This window comes from Aspergillus japonicus (genome assembly GCF_003184785.1).
Source record: "Aspergillus japonicus CBS 114.51 unplaced genomic scaffold BO86scaffold_19, whole genome shotgun sequence".
Taxonomy (NCBI): Eukaryota; Fungi; Ascomycota; class Eurotiomycetes; order Eurotiales; family Aspergillaceae; genus Aspergillus; species Aspergillus japonicus.
The window spans coordinates 212,376-229,118 of NW_020291656.1; the positions used below are offsets into that span (position 1 = coordinate 212,376).

The following is a 16,743-nucleotide window of genomic DNA, read 5'->3' on the forward strand; positions in this document are numbered from 1 at the left end:
AAAGAAAGTCAAAAAAAAAAAAAAAAAAAAAAAAAAAAAGAAGCAGGGTCCTCTTAATCCAGACCTCCCGCCAACCATTCGCCCACCTCTACGCCGACCGTCTTCGCCAACTCCCCGATCCAATCCCCTGAAACATTCACACACCATTTCTCCCCGGTATCGGACGTGGTATTCCCGCTACTCAACCCACCGGACCCCATCCCCACACGACCTTCCCGACCCGCCGCAGGCACCACCAACCGTAGCCGCCGCAACGTAGCCAACTCGGCATAGATCGCGTCGGACACGGCCGCCATGCGAATCGGATTGGCAGGGGGGTTGGGGTCGATGGCATGGTAGATGGCGACCAGCCGCTCGAGAGGAAACGGGCGTGCGGTCAGGATGGTCGAGGGGCCGGTGATGCCGCCGCCGCCGCCCACCGCCGACGTCGTCGCAGACGAGGTCGCAAAGGCCGACTCCAGCGTCGACTTGGTGATCTTCGTCTTGGTGCGCTTGCCCTTCTTCCGGCTGCCCGGAGTCGACGGGTCCGCCGCCGACGACGCAGCCTCCTCCAGCTGCGCCCGCGAGAGCAGCTTCAGCCGTCGCCGGTGATGCGCGCGCTTGTTCCGCGCGGAGAGCGAGGACGACGAGAACTTGGAGAAGAAGATCGTATCTAGCCGTTGCGGCGTGTGCGAGGCGAGATAGGCCGAGGTGAGGATCAAGGTGGGGAAGTACGGCAAGGAAGGTAGGGGCGATGGGGCCGACGCGGCAGACAGGGATTTGGGCTTGTTGGTGGTGGAGGAGGAGGAGATGGCAGTCGCACCCTTCGCGACAGGCGCTTCCGCCTCATCCTCCTCCGTAACAATGTGATGCACCAGCGCCCCTTCCCCTTGCTGCCGGAACAGGGCCCGATTCTTGACCAGCAGCCGAGTGAAATCCCACTCCCCCACGCCCCCCGGCGGAGTCTCGCCTGTCGTGATGGGCGCCACGAACCGCGGCCACAGCTTCTCGCAGATCGACCGGAAGGTCGGGATGGAGCTGGCCGTCGGCCCGACCAGAGAGTCGTAGACGGCCGCCACGAAATGCGGGTATAGGGTCGATGCGACGGCGTCTGACAGGCCTAGGGTGGCAGAGGCGGCAGCAGCAGCAACGGGCGGCGGACCGCCCTGGAGGATGATGGTCGTGGCTTCATTGCGCGTGTAGGGGGGGAAACTGATATGTGGGACGCCGGCAGATTGTAGGAAGAGCGGTCGTGGAGGGGTACTTAGGACGAGGACGACGCATAGCGAAGGAATCTGATGTCGCCGAAAAAAATTTGAAAGTAGTCAGTAATTTATCCCCAAACTCTTAATGCAGAGGATAAACATAGAAGCACCCCCCAGTCAACCACAGAGGTAAAGAAGTAGAGGCAACGAAAAAAAAAAGCATACCACCTCTCCCAGTCTCGCCAGCGCAGCCAGTAGTGTAGGTGGCGCCTCCCTCTGCTTGTCAATCCCATCAAGGACCAGCACGAATTTGTTTCGATGGTTGCGTGTCGGCTGCTGCTGCTCGGCCGGCGGTTCTTCTTGTTGCTGCGAAGAAGCGAAAGCCGAAGCGAGACACTCGTTCAGCAGCACCGCGAGCGTACTGACGTGTTCGCAGCGTCCCTTGCCGTACTTCTCCCACTCATCGCGTTTGCCCAGGGCCTCCAGGGTAGCCCAGAGGATCTTGGTGAGCAGATGGCGGCCGGTGATGCACTCGGGGCTGCGGACGAGCGCGTTCGGGACGTCGAGGGCGGCGAGCACATTGCGCACGATGGTGGTCTTGCAGGTGGCAGAGATCCCATGGACGACGATGGTGGATGGGCTGGAGACCTTGGCCTGTTGGTGATCCGCGACGTTGTTAGTGTATTAGTTTTGAGCGATCGATAGAGCCAGAAAGCAGGAATGGCCATGCGGACGTTGACAGGGAAGGAGAAGGGTTTATCGGGGACGACAAATTCATGGACGGACGGACGGACGTACGCCGAGCAGGCTAGCAAGTTGGCGGCTTTGGAGCTCGCGACAAGGCCATTGTTTGCTGATCGACTGGGCAATCTCGGAGGGAAGCATCAGGAACTCAATACTACACCCTGAGGTGCCTAGAATGGAGAGGTGGACGCTGCTTTGACTTGGAGTAGAAGAATCTCGGACAGGGACGGGGTTTGGGGCAGATCGCGCTCCGATAAGCCACAGCCAGCACTGAAGATCTCCGCCGGAGAAGAAACGCGGGTAACGCGGAATCACGTGTTTGATGCTTTATGTTTATTTCAGGTGATTTATAATGGTCTCTTATGCAGAACCGTCATTACAAAGAAACATCCTCTGTTTGATCAACTATGGGTACATCTATGGTACTGTCTCTGATGTTGAACGGCGCTGGCCAATAGAAATTGGTAGTCATAGACCCCAAATGCACTTGCAGCAAAAGAACAGGCAAAATGTCGGATGAAGCCCGAAAACAACCAGTCGTCGATGCTTTCCAGATGAGTCCAGAAAGAACGGCCACAAGCTCCATCGGCAGGCATCAACATACCAGAGTCCAGGTAGACGACAAAATAGAACGAAAAAGAAAAAGAAAAAGAAAAACGAACAAAGCCAGATGATAGTAAATAGAGAACAAGGCGAGAGAAAAATAGCACAAGTAAATCATGGGGAAGTGGATAGAAGCACATTGGGGGGATCTTAAAAGAAAGGGCAAGGCATGAGACATCAATCTGTCCCCAAGCCAGATACTAGGAAGCTCACTAGTCTGCTGGAATGGGATCAGACGGCAAAAGGGTTTAAAGACATTGTTCGAAAAACCCTCGTCGAGGGACGTGACAAACGTAAGTTCTGTTAGCAATGAAAAAAAATACAGGACATCAAATGTGATAAAAAAGCATTTATCAATGGTTTACATCTTGCCGCCAAGAATGATCCAGATATGCAGTGCATCTTGCATGAGATAAGGTCTTGTCGTATGGTATCAGTATCCTAATCTTCCAATCTGCTGGCGATATGTCGGTGTGGCCGTGAATCATGAGGATCGTGTCATCGTCTCAATATGAGTACAGTTCAGTAAACATGGGACTGGCGCTTCGTTGTGGGATATCGCAGCTCAGTAGTTGGCGAAAACCGGATTCTGGTTACTGTGGTTGCTGTTGGGCTGCGGAATGGTCGAAGCGAAAAGGCTGCTTTTGTCCGCAGCACCGCCAGAACCAGTGTGAGCGGCTGCAACGGAGCCAGGATTGAATGCATATGTCTGGTTTCCAAATTGGGAACCGACATTGGAAATGGGGAATGGGCTGTGTTGATACAAGAATGACTTCTGTGTTGGGCTCTGCAACGGACCAGGAAGCTGGGCTGAGTTCATTTCATTGGGAGTGACCTGGCCGCTGGTGGAAGCGCTGCCCCTGCCAGAGCCCTCCGAGGCCAACATTTTGCCGGCGATACGACGTCCATGTGGGGTCTGGCGAATGGACGGTAAAATAGGGCGAATGCAATCAACAATGCGTGTACGTGTGTCGGCGTCCGCAAAGTCCATTGCCGTTTGCACGACATAATTGGCGAAAGAGTCCCTAAGCATCTTTTCGAGTTCCGCACCTGCCAGCATCTCATCAATCAGCTGACGTCTGATTTGGACGTCAGCAGTGCGTAAGCACTTTTCAATCACGTTCGAGCTGAACTTCTGCTTGGACAGAGCCGGAATGTTTCCGCGGAAAGTCTGGCACAGAGGCTCAGTAAAATGAGGCTCTGCAAGGTCCAGAATGTACTGCACAACGTAGTTTCCGAAAGGATCCTGTACAAGCGCGAATGCGTTGGATGTAATCTGAGCGATGAGGCGCGCCCTCTGCTCGCCAGAGGCGTGATCAATACAACGCTGCAAAACACAGCACCCATGCCGATGAGTTCCAACTACCACACAGTTGGCGCCAACAGCATCGTAGATGAATTGGGCGTCTTCTGCAGAGAGGCGATTGAGACATTTCTGAATAACATGGTTTCCATTCAAGTCTTGAACCAACTCCACCACCTGATCCTTCAAAGCGTGAATCACTGTCTGGATTTGCTCTGGAGTGGAAATGAACTCGATCATCTTCTGGAGTGCTCGGGTACCATGCTGGTTCAAAGCGATCTTCACTAGCTGGTGTGCAGCATTGTTGATTAGAGCCGTACGCTGGTCATCATTCGAATATTCCAGCAGCTTCTGGCATAAGTAATTTCCGAACGGATCTGTCATGAAAAGGACATGACGTTAGCATGGAGTTGTATATCAGTAGAGGCATGATACGAACCTGTCATAAGCTCGACAACATGCATATGAGTCTCCTCGAAGATCATCTGAACATGTTCTGGTTTACGCTCTTCGAGCTTTCTCTGCAAATACCTACACCCGTGCTGGTCCTTACAGAGACCGTACAATTCGCCCTGATAGTGTTCAAGTGGAAAGTTCGTGAAACGAGACAGCTGGGCAGCATCTGCGTCGCCACTCCGACGGGTACCAGCTCCCTTGGCTGGGGCCTCCCCTGGGCGGAAATGACCATAGGCGATAGGATAGCCATTGAAGGGGGCTGCCGACGGATTGTACGCCTGAAGCTGTGTAGGGGCTCCCATGAATCCTTGAAGGCCGTACCCGTAGAAAGGTGGCTGGAAGGGAGTGAGTGTGGTTGGCGCAGCAATGTTGCCGTTGACAGCTCCGGCTCCAGTGGTGAGCTGCGGCCCGAATGGAGCAGCACTGGCTTGAAGAATCGTCTGCTGAGGTCTGGACCCGTGAATTTTAGCCTCCTCATGTTCAGGTGAGTCTTTGGGTAGGCGGTTGGAAGGACCAGAGCCAGGCATCCGTCCCAGGTTGGCATTATGTGGCTGGAATTGCTCCGCATGAGTCTTGGGAGGTGTGATAGCCGGGTTGAAGGTATCTCCTTTGACTGTGGGCAGATCGTTCGTGGAGTAAGAGGACTGCAAAGATGTAGGTCGGTTTGAGACCGTTGCAGACATGCTTTCGTTTTTGCCGTCAGCGTTATAGAGGACATTCGCTTCAAGCGAGTGTCTGGCGACGTGACGTGCAGGAGCAGCTGAGTGGGAATGGACTTCTTCCGCGGAAGCCCCAAGCTGTTCGAGACGGAACATGTTCAGGGCGTTCTGAGGCATGCTCTGATGCGAAGTACGGTGACGGCTGTGAGAGTTCCAAGTCTCAGGATTCGGAGTTCGCGAGTTTGCAAGGTCTAGAGCATCCGAGTTCGCGGATAACTGGGTATCTGGGTAAGAATAAGATTACAAAAGGCTTCGAGAAGACTTACCAGGCCTGAATCGTCACGTCGTGAAAGAGTAGGAAACTTATCGTCGGGGTCCGTCAGTTTGAGATAACTCTTGATATCGGGCGTTGGGATTCTATCCTCGTCCTTCAGCATCGATGGATCGTCTTCGCTGTGGAACAAGTACTTTGCGGCGTTGAAGGACTCCAGGCCGGAAGAGCGATCGAAGGAAGTTATATTGGGACGAATCTGGGAGCCTAGCCCAGATGAAGGCATTGAGTACCGGTGAATGCTAAGTATTGTCAGTTGATGACTCTTTGAGGTATGAAAAGCGAGGCGGTGAGAGAGATCTTTAAGGCGGTGAAAGAGGCATCAAGGAGATGCCAGGATGCTGTGAATGAAGAGAGAAGTGACATTTCACAGTGGCTTGGGTATATTCACAGCAAGGCCACAGTGAATGAATTGTGTTACTTGCTGATACAGGAGCCTTGCAAGCCGCCTCACTACACCTTCAGGTATATGGCCTCAGGAAGTGCCCGAGTATCCGAAAAAGGGCAAGACAGTGCCTATAAGAAATGGGAAGTGAAACTTACGATGGTCCTGGACGGAAAGGGGATGCAGGCTCCTGGCTGAAATCCTCCTTTTCTGAGTTCCTTCGAGAACCAGGAACAGAGTGAACAGAAAACCGATTTGTCGGGGTCTGGGCAGAGCTATGGTTCACTTGACTCTGGGGGGTGGTCACTTGAGATGGCGCAAAGACGTTGAAGAAGCCAGGAGATGAAGTCACACTGGAGGTTGAGAACCGAGTAGGACGGGTGAAGCCAGGAAGGCTGCTATCGTGATATTCTGGCGGCGTCGTCGGCTCACTGACCGGTCCAGACAACCCGGCTTTGGCGAGATCCTTCGCGATTTGGTCCATTTCCAGCTTCTCTTTCTCGTGCTGCAAGTCTAAGAGTTTCATGTCTTCTTCAAATCTCCGCCTCTGCTCTCGCATGTATTCAATATGCTGACGCTTTTTCTCAAACTGCAGTCAATTAGCAACACGACACTTCTGAGCGCCGAGCACATGAGAACATGAGAACACAAGAACACGATGATTTGCACGCCAAGAACACGAAGACCTGGTGGCATGCGCTGGGCTTATATTACATCAGAGTAGGGAAGGCGGTGCTTGTCTTCAGACAAGAAGTGGGTACTCTGGTACAGGAAAGGACAGTCAAGTGAGTGTGGGAACCACTTGATGAACTGCAAATACAGCCAATGATCACCACAGAGGGCGAGAACAAAGACCTTGCTTGCAAGCACGCGGCACATGGGTACTTGTCGAACAGTTATAGTGCTGGAACCGCGTGGCCCAGCGTGACTGCATGGGGACATAATACTAGGTCACAACAAAGATATCCAGTAAAATACTAGACTCACCGATGAAAGGAGATCTAGAGGGTCCTGCGCCGGTGCACCACCGCCAACACCGTTCACATAGTTCCATGAGGTCAATTTACTCGAGTCTGTTGTGAAGCGGCGTTGGAGATTGGCACGAACGTCACCGGATGGACGCGAAAACGCCGAAACGAAGTTCGAATGGGTCGGAGAGAGCGCATTGTAGCCAGGAAACGGGGATTCGGAGGGAGGTGATCGCGGAGAGGGGAATCGCAGCTCGTCGAGGCGTTCACTAAGTCCGTTTTTGAATGCCATGGTAGGCGGGCAGTTTGGAATGAGAATCACTGGACTAATAACCATTCAGGGGCCGTAATCGGTCAGTGAGCGGGCTATAACATGGTAGGGACGGAAGGTGATGCGAGTTTGGAGGGCGTCAATCTCAGCCTGCGATTGCAAGGAAAACAGAGAGGAAGACCGAGATTAAAGCACGAGAGCCGAGGAGTCAGGGATCAATGGCTGGTAGGCGGTGTGCTCCGTGAGATAACGAGCTCTGTACGGAGTAAGGGGACGGGGAGGGGCTGAGGGGTGGTTTGGCGGAGCTGATCTCGGAGAAGAACAGCGACTCACACACAATGAACGCCTCGAGAGTCTATTTTTTCAGGCACGAAAAGAGACTTTGGTGACCACTACTTGTGGACACACAAGTAAGGACAGGCTCGATGGAAGGGGAGGGGATGGAGGGGTGGAGTGTTGAGGGCAGGTCGCACCCCTAACGATGCGTTCGTGACAATGCGGAGATCTCGGTCAATAGCGGTGGTGGTGAATCACAAGCGTTGGGCGATGGAGTCACTACTGCTCAGGCCCTGCGCTGTCTTTTTTCTTTTTGTGCCGAAGTGGGGAAGGATATCAAGAGCAGCGTGGACCAGCAAGTAGTAGAACGAACGAACGAGGGTAGGAAGACTTTCGGGGGGAGAAAGAATGCAGAATAAGAATAGTAAAATAGAATAAGGATTGATTGTTGTACAGTACAGAAGGTGTGTCAGGTACACGAGAGGGGATGGAAGAAGGAGAGCGGGCAGGCTGACTGAACTAGAGTGTGGGAGGCGGCAACAGAGAGGGGAGGGGGGGGGGGGGGGGAAGAGGAGCCAGGCGAGGCGTGGGCGGCTGGGAAAGACAAGCGGGGGTGAGGGAGGCGGCGGCGGCGGTCACTGCTGTTTCTGCGATCGAGTTCCTTTTTTTTCTCCTTTAACCTATAAATCTAGAAAAAGAAAATTGCAAAAAATCAGAAGAAGCTCTTCTACGTACCTACAGTACATTCAAGAAAAAGTCCGAAGTACTGTACATACTCTTGCACAGAGCTATAGCAAGATCTACTTCATTGTTGGTGTCGATGGTGCTTCTACCTTCTTATCGGCGCCCGCCCCCAGCCTTAGATTGATTGCATCATAACTCTCATCCCCCTTTCTCGAGTATAACTACCTGACCATTTGCCCTCATCTATTTCCTGTTTCTTGAATTGCGCAGTGCTGTCAAGTGCAATTCTGCTGAACCAAGCAGGGGGCACAATTCGATCTTGAAGATGATCTCTTGAAGACTAATTGGCCCATCCCTGTTTCCAATTGTTGATAATCAATCTATTAACCCCTCCGACAGCTCACCAGCTGTCGCTTTCCAACGACCACCCTTCGGTCGATCATTTGCTTTTTGGACAGATCATGAATGGATCGCTTCTTCGCGATCAGTGATTGGAGCCAACCGGGTCAATAGACATACTACTGCACGACTTCGTTGGGATGGGGTGGCCAATAGTCACTAACTTACCCAAGATTTAACTAGTAATCTATAACTAACTAGCATGCTCCATAATCCATCATCCCCTGGTCATCTCCCTCTCGCAGCGTCGAATATTATGAGTATGTTCACCGCGTTGAATGATCCCATGTAATCTTTGACAAGGAAGTCCTCCGAGTCATGGGCTTGTCGACCTTGAAGAATGCTCTCCGTTTTCACCAGCGCGACGAACCGGTGTCGTCGGAGATTACAACCATGACGAAGGAAAGTCTGGTGATAATGGGGCTTATTACCGATCTCCTCCCTGCTGGAGATGTTGCAAGGGGGTTCCCTGCTCGGTGTGCTGGTTCGAGAGCGTGGCCTCTGCAAGTGTTTTCGCATCAAGTGGAGACAAGCCAGTTGACTAAACTGAAAGCTGTGACGGCGGATTGCGCCCTGACCACCGCACGTACTGTACCTGGGCCAAAGCATCCCACCGAATACCCTAGTCTAGTTGGAGTCGTTGGACACTGAGAGAAATCGGGCTCTCGACAAGTACATACTGCTGCAATGAACGACGAGTAATTATTTTCGAGTGCTAATAGCGGCTGCGGTGGCAGTCATGATAGCCTTGAAAAACATCAGTGTGTCGAGCATAGGTCTAATTTCTTTTTTTTCGGCTCTCCAGGACCATGACTGTGCATGTAGTAAGACGGAATGATCCTCTGATTCAGACCCCGTCTGAGGATACTCATACCTAAATTAGCGCATGGGATCTGCGTCATGAATATCACCGATCGTGATCGAGGTTAGTTAGCCCAAACTGTCAGAGGTCTTTTTCGAGGATTCGCCTCTTGAACGATACCGCGGGCCCAGGCAGTAATCTTGGCCGGATTCCCACCCTTTCTTTGTCTTGTTAACATCCATGATACTTCCACCAGGTCACCCTCCCCTCTTCTCCAAAGAAACATTAGGGTTCTGGCCAGGTACTAATTTTGAACCGGGAGTCTGTACCAGGGTTCGGGACCGGATCTTCACAAGTATGAATGCAACAATTAACGGTGCGGTCAGCCTCTATCCATGGATCAAGCAAATCAGCAAACCAACTCGAGGGAAAGGGGGGGAAGACGCGCGTGGCGTGTAGTCTAAGCGTATCATACATAAGCAGAAAAGTGGAAGGTTGAGGCCAAATCGATGATTCCAGTCGCATTGCAGTGCTGTTCTTCCGGGTCGTAATTTCGCCATCATGTCAGACTGAGTGGCTGTCAGCAGTTGATTGGTGCAGCAGAGGAGAAGCGGTGTACCACTTCTCCGCTTCCTTCCATCGCCTTCATTGTTTTACATTGTCTTAGCCTATGGGGCACTCCTCATCTTCTCCTCACTGTGACGTTCTGACCGCTGTCTGTCTGTCATCCGTCCTTCTTCCGAGATCCCTTCATACTCGAGATTTCAACCTTCAGGGGACAAATTGTGACACCTCCACAGCTCGGACGATATGTGGGGTACTCTACTATTCGATTTGCTTCGCGAAGCACGAATTTACTGTGTATGTAGCCACCAAAGTGGTTAGTTCTCTTTCAACATGATAGACTAGGGACTTGGTACTTGCGCCGGGTCACGGGCCTACGACTTCGTCTACTTAATTAGGCGATCTGTACATCGCTCCTAGAGATGAGAGTCAAATTTGATCCCACCAGGTATGGTCAGGTACTTACACTCATCGCTTGTTGGGTAGGCATCGTACCATGGTCGCAATTATATGCGGCACGGAGGCTACCTAAAATGCCTAACTGGGAGATCCAATTTGATTTGGTGGAGACCTATGATGTGGATTTACACTCACTTGAGCATAGCAATTAGTAAAGTATGTATTGTTCGATCCTCTGTTCCTCAGGCTACTTCAGCCCCAGACGATCTACCGCCGCACGGAGAGATGTAGGTAGTGTGTTTCATAGTAATCTCAGTACATTATCATCAATGGATTGTTTCAGATTGGTCAAGCCCTGCTAGTCCAGTTATTTAGCGTGATAAGTGGCTGAACATTGACCGCATTTGGTTGATTATGCCTGGCACTTCTCATCGTCTTCTACCTTGTTTGAATAGGAGCTGGGTTTTGCATGGCCAACCACGAGTCGATGGAATCCAAATAACACGTGATGAAGCAATATGATCCAATATATGATCTGTATCATGCAATACATTTCCGATCTTTTTTTCCCTTTTTTTTGGGTGATGCACGAGGGGCTTCTCACCAGCTGCAACGGATCGTTATCAAACAAGATTATCTCCGAAAGGGAGGGGATAATCAACTGCCAGGTGGCGAGGCATGCTTCTTCCCCCCCTCTCCCTCCCTCCATCCCTCCAAATTGCGGTCAGGAAAGCACCCACCGCCACAGCAATCTTCAATACTCATTTGCTCTCTTGCGCATACCTCTAACCAACCCCATACTTTAGCTTTAGTGTTGTGCGGTGCGTCTGATGTCAAATGTGCGCGAACCGCGCCTTCGCCTTAACTCGCATTTGGCGCCGACAAGCCTAGCTCGCGATCAGAGACACAACACATCTATCCGCTCAAACTGATCATTCTCATGCCCAACCCCGCACACTATGTAGCTGGAAGGGCAGAATGTGGTCCCAATTGGGTTCGCCGGAGTCTTCTGGATATGTTATGTCCAATGCAGCCATCACTGATGAGCTGTCCGATGGCCTTGAGGACGAATCTCAATGAAAGGAAGAATCCCCTGCCAATAGAAAAAGACATGGTATACTGTTCCGAACCAGCATTACCTTTGGAGTCCTTGGGTAGACATCACAGCCGAATTATCCATGATACCATTACATTGAACTCAGTGGTCTATAGAGTATAACCTGAACGATTTGCGAGGCTTCTATTCAGCCGACGGAACCACACCAAGTAGGCGCACGGTGCTCGGGCTTGATCATGGTCATTATCGACTATTATGCCGGATCAAAACCCACCAAATCTCAATCGAATGCCTAATCATTTCCCTCTAGCGGCTCACTACCATTTGTAGCTCACTGTCCGATAGCTCGCACGAGTCCAGTTGCTCAAAAAGCAGGTTTTCTTAGGACGATTGTTCGCAAACTCTCATGCCGGGCTTGGGCAACGCCCGCGCTCTTCCCAAGCAACACTACTTTCCTCCAAAGTGTGGACACAGTTCTGGTCAGCTTGTTGGTGATAGTGAATCTGAACTGATCAATGGACTTGTCAGGAGAGTAAAGCTGTGGCACGACCATGATCTTCTGTACAGAAGTCATAAGGCTAGCCAGCCGGCGTATTGTGTCCAGGTATTGTAACTCCTGATAGGACTCGACATCGTGGTCAATTTTCAGCAAAAGGTTTGTCTATTGGCTGCCTGAGATGCCAGCGTAAGTGGTACGGCCACCTCTTGGGAGCTCGATACCTAAAACCTATATAAAAACAAGAAAGTTCGATGCCATGGAGTGCAGTGAACTTTCATGTGCCCGCCTAACGTTTGATTCGGAGACAAGCATGGATGTTCTTGTCGGTGATGGCTTGGACCAGGCGCTGGTCACGAAAGATCCTGAAGTTTCATGAAAGACAGATAGAAACAGATAACAAATTACTAACAGACAGAAACAAAACCGTTGATCGTGACTCAATTGAGAGCGCGCGGTCCCAAGCGTCCTCGTGATCGAAACGGCTCACCTTTATTAAGAGGAATATCCTACAGAACACAAGGAGATGGGCAAGCATCTCGCCACGGTCTTTTCAAACTAATCCTACGTCAGCAGGGGTCTCATCACGCAGGTGGTAGAAAATCTTGTTAGCAAGTGGAAAAATCATAAGACTTCAAAGGACGGAATCGATATGAGCCCCAATGGGAGAACACGCAAGTTGAAACATCTCTTTGACTGGTGATCTATCTTAAATATTGTCAATTGATTCAAACCTGATTTGCGCCCAGTCAATGGTACCTTAGCTTTCGATCACTGACTATGCATTCCCAGAGAGCCCTCGCACGTTCTCGCACCATTCAAAGGGCATATAGAAAGCCTAAGACTTGAGCGGACATAATCCCCTCCCTGCTTCAGGAGGAGTAGGGGATCATGAAACCGCGTCGCTAAGACCACATCCTAAACATTGCGCCGAGAAGGTAAACTCCATGAGGGGTAGTTTAGAAAGAGTTGCACGAGAAATTGGCCGGCACTGGTGATGAGCAGATTAAGAGAATCGTCTGGCGAAGTCAAATATGGGTGGATGAGGTCGAGCGCGGCGGACATACTAATGCAACCGACCACACTGAGGATGATCAACATAGATTGGGCAGAGAGGCTGGATGGCACATTCTCATGCTTGACCGCGCAATCGCGTAGGGTCTCCAGTCTGATGCATAGTAGTTTCATGCGTAGAGCCTTTTTACAAAGACGTGGCCTATGCCAACGACCCTGGAGCCGGTGCGCAAAGCCCGATTTAGCAGGTTACGAGAGAGAGGGAAAAGAAGGGGCAGAATAAGAGGGACGGCGATCGAACCAAAACTGAATATGGGTGTGGTCCTGGGAAGAGATCGATTATAAGCAAAACCTTTCTCTTCTTAGCCTTTAGGAAGGAAAGCTCCGGGTCATAATAGCTGCATGCATGAATGCGCATGTAAGCCCTAAGGTAGCGTGCTCACCTCATGCACTGCCCTGTACATATGTACAGAACTATCATGTCTGTGGCCCTGATTAGAATAGCAACCTGTGACACTGCCTGACTTCTAGATAAACGAACTTTAAGACATGACCTAGGTCTGGTCTGAGCAAATATGAAATAGGGAAGAGGCATGGAGGAGAGAAAGCAGGGCGTTCTTTCCGTTCTTCGTCTCTCGAAGCCCCAGATAGGGTTGAAATGCCTGACTGTACAAATTGATTACGATCCATTGCCGCTCGTTTGATGCTCTACTCACATCTTCGGTACCCGATAGGCAGCGGACAAGAGTGTCTGACCGGCGATAGTACTAGCACAAGCAGCGCATCGCGTTAAAAAGAGCTCAATGTAAAGATGCTCGTTTGCACAACCTCTATGGATGAGAGCTTGGGCTGTCAGGAGCTATCATGTATACATACACAAGACGTCACATTCTGCTCGCCCCCTCAGACATGGCGACTATTCATCCACAGAGGCACTCGGAAGACTGTTGCGCCAGCGGCTCGTTCATGTGTCACCCCGTGTGAGGATGAGGTGGCTTGGTCTGGAGGCTGACAGGCTGGAGATCAATCTGGCTGCGGGAGCAACCGCGTTGATCATGGAAACGAGGACCTCAATGCACGGACCAGTTCAACTAGTTACGTACCTAGAAAACTCTCTTCGACGAGGACTCGGCTCGACCCAACTCAACAAGTTCAGTGCATGAAAGGGCTGAGAGTGTTCACCTGACAACGGCACGATTCCCAGCCACAACACGAATCTCACCTCCAAAGATCGTTTCTTGAAATGGATTTGATGCTCATGATGAGATTGCCAGGCACAGCCGATCGTCGAAGAGCAATTCCTTCGACATTGCCCATTCTGGTTATCAACGAGGACAATAATTCTTGGAATATAGTTGCTTATGCATAATATTGAGTTTATATTGACCGACTGGCCTAGTGGTTACGGCGCTCGTCTTACAATCTCCACATTGATTACACGAGAGATCGCAGGTTCGATCCCTGCGTCGGTCATATACTGCTCCAATTTCTTTTTGCTCTCATCCCAAGGGCTGCCTGCCTATCGCTCCCATATCACAGACTGTGTCATAGATTTCTTGATTAGTTTCGTTGTGGCCTTACCCAGGCAAGAAATGTCTTCTATAACACACCTTGCTCATGAATGACATGTTCTTTTGTGTCCTCCCTGGTTTATTGAAACCACTCTCTCTTCACAAACTACAAGCCATGTCTATAGATGTTGAGGTGCGCATTACCTCTATACCCAGGCAATTGTAGCATCAAACCCAGTTTTCTGGTTGAAGAAATAGACCGGTGCATCTGTCTGCATAAGCAAAAGTGTCTATGGCAAGCTATCATTGTAAGACTGTCCACTTTTTGTGCCCAATCACTTGATCTACATCCACTAGCATTCATGTATACCTCACTAGCGCGAGCATACCTGGGTCCATATGAGATTGTTGTTAGCGTAGTCTCAATGGCCTTCGTTCCCTGGTAGCAGGCAGTGTTGACTTAAGAAAACCATGAAGCATCCTTATTCAGACTGGTCACTGCAGGGACTAGTTCGATGGTGAGGGTGGGTCTGTTACGATCTATCCACTGCTGTCAGTGGATCCGGGTATTTCCAGAGCTAGGGTTCTTTCCCCTCTTCAAGGTTTCATTGTTCCCTTCAACTGCCCCTCTTTCTCCCATGGCATCGCAAGGCATATGAAAAGCATCCGTCTCACAACAAATTGCTAGTGTTGTGGCTCATCTTGCGATTTCATCCTGCTCTTCTACAAGCCTAGTCAACCCTGCAACCATGAAACTCCTCCAGAAACCTCCGCGATATGTCACTGCTAGTATACTGTGCTCCTGCGGAGGACTCCTTTTTGGGTACTTATTTGCCTCTGAACCCAGTTGTCTCAACTTCAATACTGATACCTAGATACCTAGAATGGATACAGGGATCATTGGACCCGTGACCGTCATGGAAAGTTTTACCTCACGATTCGGAAGCCAGGCCGCAGTGATTCACGGGCTGATCGTGTCGTCCATCCTTATTCCGGCCGCAATCTCTTCATTCTTTGCAGGCTACTTGGCAGACAAACTGGGTAGGCCAAAAGGCATCAGTATTGGTGCCTTGATATTTGGAATCGGAGCAGGCCTTGAGGCAGCAGCTGTTCACATTGGCATGTTCGTCACGGGACGATGCATCGAGGGTATAGGGGAGGGCTTATACCTTGGAACTTTGGTAGTGTATGCATGACCTCTCTCCCCTCTACACAAGTGAGTCTGCCTGACACTACACAGGTATATCTGCGAGATTTCGCCGCCCGACGTCAGAGGAGCTTTGACCACCGGCCCTCAGTTGCTCATCACACTGGGCTTGGTAGTGGGGTTCTTCACATGTTATGGAACGGCTCGCCTGGAATCTTCATTCTCGTGGCGTACTCCCTTCTTGATTCTTGCTTGTTTGGCAGTGGTTTTCTCGATTGCTTCTTGGCTCTGGCTGGTCCCCTCGCCCCGATGGTTGACCATTCACGGTCGCCGAACTGAGGCTACTGTTGCTTGGGACTACCTTGGGGTAAGCCAGGCGGAACGCGAGAAGGCTGAAATTGAACAGGACAGAGTTCTTGTCGCTGAAGTTGCAAGCACTTCCAGCAGAGAACGTGCTTCAGCAGATCCCCAGGCTCAAGCAAAGTCAGCCAAGGACAAGATTTTTGACCTCTTTTCTAAAGACGTTCGAAATCGCACCATTCTGGCTGTCTTCCTGATGGGAATGCAACAGCTCAGTGGGATTGACGGTGTTCTTTATGTAAGGTTTTTCTCGCCGACCTCTGGTGATCATAGCACTTATCTCTTATTGTACTCAGTATGCCCCTCTTTTGTTCGAACAAGCCGGACTTGCATCCTCGTCAGCAAGCTTCTTCGCTTCCGGCGTCTCTGCAATTGTTATCTTCGCTGTCACTATCCCTGCACTCATTTGGGCGGACAAATGGGGTCGTCGACACAGTACCATTTACGGTGGCATCGGCCTTAGCATCACGATGCTTCTGATAGGAGCTCTATACGCAAGCAAGGCAGTTCACAGCTCAAGTGGAGCGGGGCGATGGGTGGTCATTGTCAGCATCTACATATTTGCCGTGATATACTCTTTGAGCTGGGCTGTCGGCATCAAAATCTATGCAGCAGAGATACAGCCACAAAGGACTCGCGCCTCAGCAACTAGCTTAGCTCACGGGAGCAACTGGGCAGCCAACTTCCTAGTAGCACTTGCTACACCAATCCTCCTTTCAAGAAGCAGCTTTGGTGCATACTTCCTATTCGCGGGATGCACACTTGTCACGACCTTTGTATGTGCAGTCATGATGCCAGAGACCAAAGGCAGATCGCTGGACGAGATCGAAGAAGCGTTCAAGTCCAAGGCTGTGGGCTCGCAGCCCCTCCTGAACATTCTTCGCCGGACTACCCGCTCTATGCCTTGATCAGCGATTGTCGCCGGAATAACTTGACCTGTGCACAAATTGTGACAGATGATACCGACGGCAGATTCAAGTGGTGGGTCTAAGCGTTAAGTTGAGCCGGCAATAAGGTAAAACAGCGGGCGGGGCCGAATGGCATTCTGGTTTGGGGCTAGCACGGGCATTTGTAAGCCAGATTAGAGTCTAACCGTATGAGGATAGCTTCAGATTATGTAACTTGCCCCT

The 16,743-nt window shown here is 50.9% G+C and overlaps 3 protein-coding genes and 1 non-coding gene across 4 annotated transcripts; 2 read left to right on the plus strand and 2 right to left on the minus strand.

The window, feature by feature from the left end:
* Positions 1–43: 43 nt before the first annotated feature.
* BO86DRAFT_337468 (origin of replication complex subunit 5 family protein) lies at positions 44–2,147 on the minus strand. Its single transcript, XM_025668953.1, has 3 exons — positions 1,983–2,147; positions 1,410–1,838; positions 44–1,274 (listed from the first exon to the last, which is right to left on the minus strand). The coding sequence occupies exons 1-3, from the start codon at positions 2,067–2,069 to the stop codon at positions 54–56; spliced, it is 1,737 nt and encodes a 578-aa protein (XP_025528441.1). The 5' UTR covers positions 2,070–2,147; the 3' UTR covers positions 44–53.
* Positions 2,148–3,096: 949 nt separating this feature from the next.
* On the minus strand, positions 3,097–6,925 carry BO86DRAFT_398876 (putative RNA-binding protein; the record flags this gene model as incomplete). The annotated part of the gene is made up of 5 exons (XM_025673580.1): positions 3,097–4,211; positions 4,274–5,225; positions 5,276–5,522; positions 5,824–6,254; positions 6,653–6,925. 5 exons carry the CDS (start codon positions 6,923–6,925, stop codon positions 3,097–3,099), a joined length of 3,018 nt encoding a protein of 1,005 aa, XP_025528442.1.
* A 7,054-nt stretch (positions 6,926–13,979) lies between these two features.
* Positions 13,980–14,068, plus strand: BO86DRAFT_t109. The gene has a single exon. It is a non-coding gene; the product is annotated as a tRNA-Val (tRNA).
* A 671-nt stretch (positions 14,069–14,739) lies between these two features.
* On the plus strand, positions 14,740–16,739 carry BO86DRAFT_337472 (putative MFS sugar transporter). The gene is made up of 4 exons (XM_025668954.1): positions 14,740–14,929; positions 14,990–15,292; positions 15,347–15,851; positions 15,910–16,739. The coding sequence occupies exons 1-4, from the start codon at positions 14,856–14,858 to the stop codon at positions 16,519–16,521; spliced, it is 1,494 nt and encodes a 497-aa protein (XP_025528443.1). The 5' UTR covers positions 14,740–14,855; the 3' UTR covers positions 16,522–16,739.
* Positions 16,740–16,743: the final 4 nt, after the last annotated feature.

Excerpts from the sequence above, each read along its gene's own strand:
- BO86DRAFT_337468 (XM_025668953.1), bottom strand. The coding sequence starts at position 2,069 with ATGCTTCCCTCCGAGATTGCCCAGTCGATCAGCAAACAATGGCCTTGT. Across the intron at positions 1,839-1,982 it reads AACTTGCTAGCCTGCTCGGC|GCCAAGGTCTCCAGCCCATC; the intron begins GTACGTCCGTCC and ends GATCACCAACAG. Across the intron at positions 1,275-1,409 it reads TGGCGAGACTGGGAGAGGTG|ATTCCTTCGCTATGCGTCGT; the intron begins GTATGCTTTTTT and ends CGGCGACATCAG.
- BO86DRAFT_337472 (XM_025668954.1), top strand. The coding sequence starts at position 14,856 with ATGAAACTCCTCCAGAAACCTCCGCGATATGTCACTGCTAGTATACTG. Across the intron at positions 14,930-14,989 it reads TGCGGAGGACTCCTTTTTGG|AATGGATACAGGGATCATTG; the intron begins GTACTTATTTGC and ends CTAGATACCTAG. Across the intron at positions 15,852-15,909 it reads GGATTGACGGTGTTCTTTAT|TATGCCCCTCTTTTGTTCGA; the intron begins GTAAGGTTTTTC and ends TATTGTACTCAG.